A 10,821-nucleotide genomic window follows, 5' to 3' on the forward strand; every position below is an offset into this window, starting at 1 on the left:
CTAAATTAAAAAAAAAAAAACAAAAACAACCTCACAGATTAAGACAGCAAACATCTTTGTTAGAGTTCTTTTACACTTTGTACATCCTGTGACTTTCAGTGTCACTGAGCATCTTCTTGAGCTGTATTTTTAACGTTTATTTTAATACATTCTGGTTAGCATCACTTTACAGGATAGCACCTTGGCAAGAACGTGTATATGTGTGTGCCTCTGACCTTATGTTGTTTTTCTTGGTTATTTCCAAAGGTGTGTGATAGAAAAAGCTATTGATGGGCAGACGTACATCCTGTGACTTTCAGTGTCACTGAGCATCTTCTTGAGCTGTATTTTTAACGTTTATTTTAATACATTCTGGTTAGCATCACTTTACAGGATAGCACCTTGGCAAGAACGTGTATATGTGTGTGCCTCTGACCTTATGTTGTTTTTCTTGGTTATTTCCAAAGGTGTGTGATAGAAAAAGCTATTGATGGGCAGACTGTGTTCAAACTCACAATCTCTGAGAAAGAGACCATGTTTTATTATCGCACAGTAAATGGTTTGCAGCCACCAATAAAAGTAATGACACTGGGGAGAATTCTTGTGAAGAAATGGATTCATCTTAGTGTGCAGGTGAGTAAAATAAAAACCATTTCATATTTGTTGAAATGCAACATCTTTGTGAGAATTGTGTAACTGAATGAATGTAAAAGGGTAAATCGGGGGATGTAAATGATAACTCTCGAGTCTTGTAGGTAAGGATCTTAATTTGTGAGCTCATTTTGGAGCAATTGCTAATTTAGCCCTGGAAAGAAGTGCTGTGCCTCTTCTGAACAAAAAAGATTGACAATTCTCACGATTAAGAACACGAGTATTTGAGTTGAAGAAAAGCTACTTATTTCTTACATTGCCAGTAAGTCTTGGGTCTCTGAGATTATTTCCTAAAGAGGAGAATGTTATCCTCATCTATACATGCTAACGTACTTACCTTACAGCGGTGTATCCCATTTAATTTTAAAAACTTCTTACAATGCACGTAAGTAAACAGGTATGAGTTTGTGCAGGGTCAATCAAGCCAGTAAGTTGTGCAGCTATTACCTCTTACGTAAAAAAAAATTATTCAGAGTTATGAAAACACAATCTCTGTGTTCGAAAAGTCTTCTGTTGACATAATTTTTTAATACGTGTACAAATAGTCACTAGAGGATAAAGCAAAATTGAGTTTAAGATTTAAACTGTACGTACAAAAATCAGTAAACACTGAAGTTAAAATTCAGTTATTTGCATGTCTCATAATTCCCAACAGATGCTCTAGTAAATTCTGTTTGTAAGCCGAGTTCAACTGATAATTACAAAACACAATTATCAGGTGCTGAAATGTTTATCTTCTCCTTCCTTAATTTCCTCTATCCCTTCTATTAAATTTCATTTGGTTTAAGGCACAATCAAGAATAGTTTTGCTGCTTTCTCGAAACTTGCTAAAAGGTATTGACTGTGATTTGGATTTTCAGTGCTGATCTTGTCACTTGTAAGAAGTATCTAAGCTGACGTCTTGGTTTTTTTGCAGTTTTCTTTTTTCCAGGATAACAGCATGGTAGTGCGAATAAGATTTTGGCTGTTGGATTAAAAGAGTGACCTTAAGGTAGAACTAATGAACTTTACACTTCAAACGCTCCAAAGGTGCTAAATTACTGCTGTTGCTGTCAGCTGCATTTTGTAGTAGCCTCAAACTGCTAAAGCCTGGGATAGCAAGTGAAGAGCGAAAGGGCTCTCTAAATATACTCATGCATCTCAAATTGTATTACAAAGAAACCTCAGGCACTCTGTACAATTTGATCCTCGCTTTCTCTGAGGAAAGTTGTTCAGTGTGTAGCAGAAATAAAGAAATGTAGCTCCTTAAATAGACTGCAGACTTAATACCTTTTCCAGGTTTCTGAGCTCAGGATAGAACGTTGTATTCTGTGGTTTGTAGAATTGTAGGATTCAACTTTGCATTAAAGTGTGTATTTAGAACTTTACATAAAGAAGTTATACTTGAAGCATAGTAGGCACAAGCTATTCAAATAATTTTTTAAAAAAAGTATGTACTTCTCCAACTCTTAGGTAATATAACTCAGACACTGGTGGTAACTGAAGATGTAATAACATCCTTTTATTTGTTATGAAAATGTTTTAACTTTGTGCCAGCAGTGTGGGCATCTAACCTACAGTCAGTTGGTTTGGGTTCCCAAACATTTAAGTTTGTAGCATTAAATACTGCAATTAATATCTGTGCCCTTCAATATGCATAACTTTTCTGGTAGATGAAGCATATTTGGTCCTTGTTTTCCCCAAGACTACAAAACTTCTTAAGGGAGCCTGGGATTTAGTTTTGATTAGTGTTCACAGATTGGTGAAGTTTTCTGTTTGTTTTTTACCAGATTGGTTGTAGTTTGTGAAGAGTGTGTGAGTGATGTAGCTGGCCATGAGAGAGACCACTCTGCCAAGGAGCTAGAGTCCAAGTCCATCTCTGGGTGCAGATTTGGACCAAAGCTCTACAAAACTAAGAGGTCAGTAGGAGCTGGGTGCTTGCAAACAGGGCAGATCCTCTTGTGGTCAGTAGGAAGAACAGAAATATTTGTGCATAAGTGCTAGGCAACAGACACCAGTGGAGAGGAGTGTGAAGTATTGGTTACAGATGTGAAGCCGAACTTAGAGACAACAGAAGTATGGCAGGATAGCAGGTGCGTTTGGAATTCACGTATGTGCCTATTCAGGAATGATAAAAGTGAAAGCTAAATGGGTGGAATAGCACCAAATAGTAATTAAATGATAAGAAGGAGGGAAAGAAGAAAGGACAGCAGAGATTGAAAATAATTTCTGGAATAAAATAATTCTAAGGGAGGGGAAGGCTAGTAAATTAATTCTGCTGAAGTAATCTAAGAATTTAAATCCTTGGGTTTCGATTTAGATGTTTCATTAGTTAGAGGGAACTACTACTAAGAACGGTGTCATTTCAGAGACTTATGCTCCAGTTTATAGTTGGGAAAGTAAAGTTCTGCTAACAAGAGCAGAGCCCAAACATTCCTCTATGTTCTGCATGAAAAGTTTCTTCATCAAGTAGTTGCTGAGGCAGAAAGTCTGGATGCCAGCTTTAAGTGATGAGGACATTATTAGAGATGTGGCTCTCAAAAATAATGTTTCATATTCATAACTAGATTCAGATGAAATAGAAGAATAAACAGCTCAGTCGTAGAATATCAGGTTGGAAGGGACCTCAAGGATCATCTAGTCCAACCTTTCTTGGCCAAAGCACAGTCTAGTCAAGATGTCCCAGCATCCTGTCCAGCTGCATGTTAAAAGATTAATGTTGGGGACTCCACCACTTCCCTGGGGAGATTATTCCAACAGCTGATTGTTCTCATTGTGAAAAATTTCTCTCTTGTGTCCAATCGGAATCTCCCCAGTAACTTGTACCCATTACCCCTTGTCTTTTTCGTGTGACCCCTTGTAAAAAGGGAGTCTCCGTCTTCTTTGTAGCCGCCTTTTAAATATTGGAGTATGGTGATAAGTTCTCCCCTAAGCCTTCTTTTCTCAAGGCTGAACAAACCCAGTTCTCTCAGCCTTTCCTCACATGGCAGTTTCCCAGGCCTTTGATCATCTTTGTGGTCCTTCTCTGGACCCTCTCCAGCCTGTCCACGTTTTTTCCCATAGCAGGGACCACAACTAAACACAATATTCCAGATGTGGCCTGATAAGCGCTGGGTAGAGTGGGATAATGGCTACTGTATCTCTGCTTGTGATGCTCTTGTTGATGCAACCCAGCGGTCTGTGTCCTCTTTGTGCTGCAGCAGCACACGGTTCACTCGTATTGACCTCATTGTCCTCCAGTACCCCCAGGTTCCTTTCCACAGACTTGCTCTCCAGTTCTCTGGTTCTGTAACTATCCTTCCAGGTTTCAAAGAGAACAAAGAGGACTATTTTATTGAAACAAGGTGAATATGGAGTCTGGAGGTTATTAAAAAACAAGAATAATAGAATTCAGAGGAGTCTCTTCCCTTAAAAAAAAGTGGAGATGTAGCACTCAGCCTTATCTGAGTGAATAAGCGCCTTTGCAGTTAGAGGTGACAGAGTCTGCAAGCAGTGGAGAATGGGGAACCAAATTCACAGTGAATACTGTGTAGGAATAGAAATAAAACTGTAGAGGTGTCAAACTGAGTTAGACTTTGCAATGACTATCAAATGATAAAAAGTTCTTGTGATCTTTTTGGATAAGAAGGCAAGACCTGTATACAGTGAAGATGTGCTTGAGATTAAGGATGACTCAAGTAAGGTCTGCAAATGAATACTTTGCTTCTGTTTTCGATAATGTTAATGACTGTCACAGGGCAAAAATAAGCCGGGTAACAGAAATGAACAGAAGTGATCATAGAGGTAGAAACATTAACTTGCAAGTTTACTGTGTACATGCAATCCAATGGTCTTTGTCTAAAAATGCTGCAAGAACTGGTGCATAAAATCCTTTGACGAAGAAGTATTTTATGTAAACCTACCGAGTCAGAGGTGCCGCTATAATGCTTACATTTAGGAAGAGTGTCATGTGTTGATGCTGATGCAGGAGCCAAGAACCCACAGCCCACCCCCCGTCATCCCCACAAGTGCAACACGAGAGGGAACAGCAATAGCAAAAGTGAAAAGAATTGAGAAGGAAAATGGGGCAGGAGGGGAACAAACTGTGCAAAGGCAATCACTTGCTACCTCGCAGAAGCAAACAGCCGCCCAGCCAGTCTGAGCAGCAGCGACCTTGGAAGTAAAACCTCTGTCTCCCCAAGGTTGCCTTTCTACCCCAGTTTTTATTGCGAAACATGAGGTTATACGGTGTGGAATATCCCTTTGGTCAGCTGTCCTGGCTGTGTCCCCTCCCAGCTTAGCGCTGAGGTGGGATGGGGCAGACTGGGAAAAGAGAAGGGCTCGACACTCTTCAAGCACCCTTCAGTGATAGCCAAAATATGAATGTTATCAATGCTGTTTTAGCCTCAAATTCACAGCACCATACAGCATGCTTTGAACATGCTTTGAACAAATTTAACTCCATCCCAGCCAAAGACTGAACAAAGAGGAAGGAAAAAGGATCATGGCAATGCAGACCTATTTGTCTTGACACAGTGGCATATGAGGATTTAGAAAAGATCTTTAAAGGAATAGATAAAGATGTGGAGCTAAATGGAAAAGGGGATAAAATGCAGCTTGGATTTACTAAAGATAGCTCATCACTGTCTAACCTCTTAGCTTTTTTGATGAGAAAACTGATTTTCAGGCAAAGTAAATGTGTCAGATTTCCTCTATCTGGAGTTCAGTTTAGCACTGATGTGACAACCCATAAGAAGTTGTAGGGTCAAAGCGAATGCTTATGGGGAGAGTTGGCAACAGATACTGCTCAAAGGAACTCAGTTATAATCCAGGGGAGGGAGGAGGCAAGAAAGCAGCGGAGTTCCCTGAGAATTAGCTGGTCCCTTTGAACCAGCTTTGTGTTATATTTTCATTAATGGTCTGGGCAGAAATATTAAGAGTGTATTGATAATACTAGCTGGTAACATAATGTGGAGAGACATAACCAGAAAGAAAGAGTAAGATGTCATGCAGGAAGAATGGCATGACCAAAAGGACCAGGATGACTGGCATGAAATAAAATTTGGTATTAAAAAATGCAAAGTAAAGAACTTGAAGTCCCTCACAAAACATTTTGCTGGGTATTTAATCACTAGGAAATTGCTGAAGTACTTATCCCAGGTGAGTATTGATGATGAGTTACTGGCGTGATGTGGCTACAAAAAAGGCATGTGTTGGGGACATGTATCAGAAGAGACATTTCCAGTAGTGAGAGGAAAGCATCATTGCTGCTGTGCCAGGTTCTGGTGAGGTTTTGTGCAAAATGTTGGGTAGAATTTCCGTCACTCATGTTAAAGAAATATGATTCAGAACAGCGTTTCTTCATCTATGATGACAGTGAAAGGTTCTATGCAGGCCTTGCAGAGGATCATTTGGAGAACCTTCTTTTGGGAATTAACTCTAAAGAAGAGCAGGAAGTCATACTGTTTTCTTCTCTAAACCTGTTGAAGTGTTAACACCAGACAGAAAAAGTGACTATTTAAGTTGGAAACAGCCTGTTTTGTTGCAGCAGAGTTTCTGAGAAAACATTCTAATCAGAATAGGGGGAATAAGAAAATGCTTGGGTTTTTTTTTCTTGTTTAAATTAAAACTCAGTAACTTTCACAAGAAGGGTGATGTGGTATAGCGCATCCAACAGGAAAAGATGGAAATTCGTATCAATCAGTTGTTATGAAGGTGGCCTGTGGGATTTTTAATTTTTTCACCCCTTTTCCTATAGTACTACTGTAACAACCGCTGCCATGAGTCACTAATAGTCTCGGAATGGACTGTTGATAAAAGTTACTTGATACAGCATCAGTTTTAACTTCGCAGTTCTTACCAGTTTATGCTGCTGCATTAATATCCAGTAAAAAGTCAGTGTTGACCATTTTTTTCTGCTCTGCAATTAATCCTGCTCTCTCCAATTCTCTGATGTCTGCTGTATTTTCCACTACTTACGATTATGCTTTTGTTTTGCAATTTCAAACAGTTTTGGTTGTTTTTAAGACCATAAACTGTGGATCCTGTTTCCCTGAAATCACTGCTGCTATTCTAGATGATTTCAGTTGGTGAGGATTAAGTTGTTCAGGCTTCTGAAAGTTTGAGTCTTTCTGTGTGTTTAATCTTGATTTAATGATATTTATCACTGCGTATTTATAGGTGTATATTAGCAAAAACCCTGAAGGTACACAGTGGAGTAAAGGATATAGAGCCTTAACTTAAAAGAATCTGATACGCAGGAATCTGAAACCTCAGGAAAACTGGTGTCTTAATTAACTTTTAAAGAAGTAAAAATTGCCCAAACATAGCAATGCATAATTATTAAGGCCAATTGTGTATCTCAGTGCTTCTGCGTAGTGATACCAGTATCACATTTGTGCCACTTAGTCACAGCAGCTCCACTATTTATTTTCTTTTTCAGATTCGCTGTTAGGAGTCTCTCACTTTTCCTTTGATACTTCAGAATTTATTTTAGCAATTAAGAGTGGAATTTAAACATGATTTTTTGGATACAGCCAAGGCTGCTGAAATAGATTCTTCGTGAACATGTCAGATTGATGTATTTGTTTCATATTTAGTGTCTGCGATTATAAAAATAATCTTGTTACTAGCCTTTATTTTGCCTGATCGTATCTATGTAACTCTGCCATGTTTTGGCAGACTATAGCACATTAAAAGCTTTAGAAAGTAAGTTTAAAATCTAAATGCAGAGAGGTAACCATGACTGAATTACTCTCCTGGGAGGAAAATGCTCTTAGAGTGCCTATTGAAATCAGCATTATCATTTCAATACGTGTCAAATATGAGTCATTTCCTAGTTTAGGCAAAATTTCTTTATAAATCTTTAAATCTTCCAGTTCTTTCAAGATAAGGTTAAAGTACTTATGATTTAATGAGACTGCTTTACATCATAACTGTTTGACTATCAAGAGAAAACTTGTCCTTTCCAATTTGTGAGATCCTTTTATTTTCTATATAAGTTTTTGAATACTTTAAAATTTACATTAGAAGCAAAGAACCTGAGACTTAAAAGCAGGGAGGAAAACATTTACTCTGTGCACTCTGTGTATGTATTGGTAAGTAACGAGGTGCTTTAAACTGTATATTCCCTAAGTTTAGTAAGGACGTGAGAAAGCAAGGAAGCGTTTTAATTGAACAAATGACTTTGATCTCCTGTTTGAAGTTCTCTTCTCCTCTATTAGGAGTGTTTTGTCAGTCCCAGGAAGGGAGGGGAGAGTTTGCCTCAGTTCTACATATTAGAGCCTCTTGTCTATTAATTGCAATTGTGTGTTGAAAAGATCTAGGAGAATGCAGTCTGTCCGTATGGTAGGTGCTATGCTCCCAACAGACAGCAGAAAAACCTCTCATGTTACAGTCTGTATAATGTGTTGGAGTGCCTGTTTAGAGAACTGTGGATAGAAACAATGAGCCTAGCTCTCTTGGCAACTGCTTCATCATTTACTCTGCTATGTTTGCTGGCCATTCAGATAGCGCTACTGACCTTGTAGCCTTGGGGTTCTTTGATATGAGTAACTGGCTGTTCTGCATCCAGAAGTCCTGCTGTGGGGCTTGCCTCTTCCTCTCCTGATCCCTGGATACTAGCATGTTGACTGTGTTGATTTAAACTCTGCTACAACTTCAGCTCCTTGGGAAATTGGGATATTTCCTAGATGCCTCTATCTTCACTTACACTGTCTCTTAAAGTGCCTCCTTTCCTGCCTCAATAACAGTTCAGGCAAGTTCCTGCATGTTTGCAGCTTTAGATTTACAGTCTGTCAGCTGCCTGGGAGCAGAAGACAAGGAACTTCACCCGGGCCGAGATTTTAATTTCAGAGAATGCCAAAAATACAGGTTTTGTCAGTGCCACCTTGACTGCACTTCTGGAGGCTGTGGATGTTTTTTCAATTGCGAATCCCACTGAAGGTCTGCCCAGACTCTGTATTACACGGTAGGCACAGAATTAAGCCTTTGTGTGACCAGTGCTGGGAGGAGGTGGTATTGAGTGAGAGTTTCAGATGAGATTTCAAGTTTCAAGTTTGTTTACAAGCAGTTTGTTTCCTTATACAAAAATATGTGACAGCCACTTACGTTGTATTTTTAGTAATGGAAGCACCGTGTTAAGAATTATTTGCCTTCTTTTTTCCCCCTAGTCTCAAATCTTTAAACATCCTGCAGTTCTTAAGGTTGTGTTTTTGGTGTCTGGTGCATTTTTGCTTTTTCATTTAATTTTTATTTTTTAGTTAAAAATGAGGAAAAGTAGAGATGAATAATGGTCACTGCTACTCTACAATTGAGGGGGTGGGCTTAGTTAGAAAGTAACTTTCAGTCTTCCTAAGCATGCTGTAACTTTTTTTTAGGATAGTTAGAAGCTGTGAATCAAACTTGCAGTGACTATTGTAGTCTGCATGACATCTCTTTCTGTCATGTGTAGTTACAGTACATAAAATAGGATTTTTAAGCAGATTTTTTGTTGGAAAAAAAATATTGGGTGTTGTGGTGGCAAGTGAATCTAAAAGGCATGCCTACCATATAGAAGTATATTCTTCAAGGAGAATGGTTTGAAAGGTAAAGAAAAAAGATGTTCTTTAAGTGTTCAAATTCAATGTTAAGTATAATAGTAAAAACTGAGAAGATCTGTTCTCAGGTTAGAATAACTGAAAGAGATCTGGGCTGTTTAACAGCATCCTGTGGACTAAACTGTGGTCATTGGAATAATGTTTTCAGATTGCTAGAAACCTAGAGTCCTTCTGGGAGTCACATAAGCAAAAAAAATACTTTTTAAACTAGATAGCTCGTGATTCTGGGCTAATTTCCTAAATACATGTTTATATATATATATCACTTAAGCGGCTTCTCAGATAGGTTTTGTGGTTTTGTTCTTCAGCAATAAGGGAGGTGTTTCCTCTTCGTTATTGAGCATTTTGCTCATTAGCAAATGGCTATCTATAGCAACTCCAAATCACTTTTTCTGAGTGGAGGTGGTTTAGACCTTAATGTTATGTTTACACAGTTAAGAATTTTTTTCTCATGTGTACTACCTTATGGTTAACACATTTAGCCTGCTACTTTATTGCCAGTTCCATAAGAATTTTGAGTTCCTTTAACTTTGAAGTAAGCTTTGACTTTGACTCTCTGGATGTATTAAATCCAGCCTTTTTCACCTCACTAACCACTGTTTTTAAGCCTATACATAATGGTAAAGAGCAAAGATTTTTGGAGTTACCTATGGATAAACTTCTGTCTGTGTGAAATGTGGCCATTTAATCTCTACCAAGATTGAAACCTTTCTGGAAAGACAGTGTATTATATTGGTCATTTCTTCCTTATCCACATGCATCTTAACTATTTCAGAGAATATCCATGTGCTTTTCCAACCAATTCACCCTGTATAGACTTGATCTGATGGATTATCAGAACGATTGGTCCAAGACCTGATCACATGTCACGTCTAAAATTTTAGATTCTGAATTGTTCTTTGACCTGTGTAGAGCTAATAGAAAATTGTATTTTCTGTTTCTGCTGCTTTTCTGAACAGCCATTGAATCTGAGGGTGCTGTTTTTTCTTTTTATTTAAAAAAAAAGGGCCAAAATACTAGTTTCTGGAGTATGTTTTAATACACTTAGCTCATTTATCAAAATTCGAACTTTAAAGTACAGCAAGACTTCTGTAGTGGTATGATCTATGTAATTCCTGACATTCAGGTTCAAATGTCTTTGAAATCTAAAGCCTAAGATAAGCATATTTTGTCACACTCTACATGCATGCTTAATTAGGACAATTTTTTTTTAGATACTTCTAAGTTTTTTCTGACAGCTTCAGTGGTTTCTTTCCTAATTTGGTAAACAAATAAATGGCCCTATTTGGAATTCGGGCATAGGAGAAGCTTACCTTTTTTTGGTTCTATCTATTCCAGAAAAGTGTCTCAATTCCAGATTGTCTTAAATCTTGTTCAGTTTTTGCAGAATCATGCAACCTTGATTGTCTTGACCCATTGTGATACTGGCAGCTTTTCAAATAATAGCACTGGCTTTGATCTTCTGCCTCCCGAATTAAAGCCACGATGTTTTCCTGCGGAACTTCTCCTCTCTCCTTTTCGGTGCTATTTAGGTGTCCTCTTGCTATTGATTGTGATTGTGGATGGCCGATGTATCTTGTGAAGTTTGTTGTTGCACCTGTAGGGGAATCGGTGTGTGATACTCAGTGGCCGGCTA

General features: G+C 38.3%; 1 protein-coding gene across 1 annotated transcript in view; it reads left to right on the top strand.

Moving 5' to 3' along the window:
* LOC104500810 (usherin-like) overlaps positions 1-10,821 on the top strand; it is a gene marked incomplete at its 3' end in the record, with an annotated part of 42,613 nt that overhangs the window by 5,583 nt on the left and 26,209 nt on the right. Inside the window, exon 3 of the mRNA XM_010144527.1 lies at positions 447-612. Within this exon, the coding sequence (XP_010142829.1) occupies positions 447-612 (166 nt within the window). The remainder of the gene's footprint in view (positions 1-446; positions 613-10,821) is intronic.

The sequence above is a fragment of the Buceros rhinoceros genome, unplaced genomic scaffold, assembly GCF_000710305.1.
Source record: "Buceros rhinoceros silvestris isolate BGI_N320 unplaced genomic scaffold, ASM71030v1 scaffold11981, whole genome shotgun sequence".
Lineage (NCBI taxonomy): Eukaryota > Metazoa > Chordata > Aves > Bucerotiformes > Bucerotidae > Buceros > Buceros rhinoceros.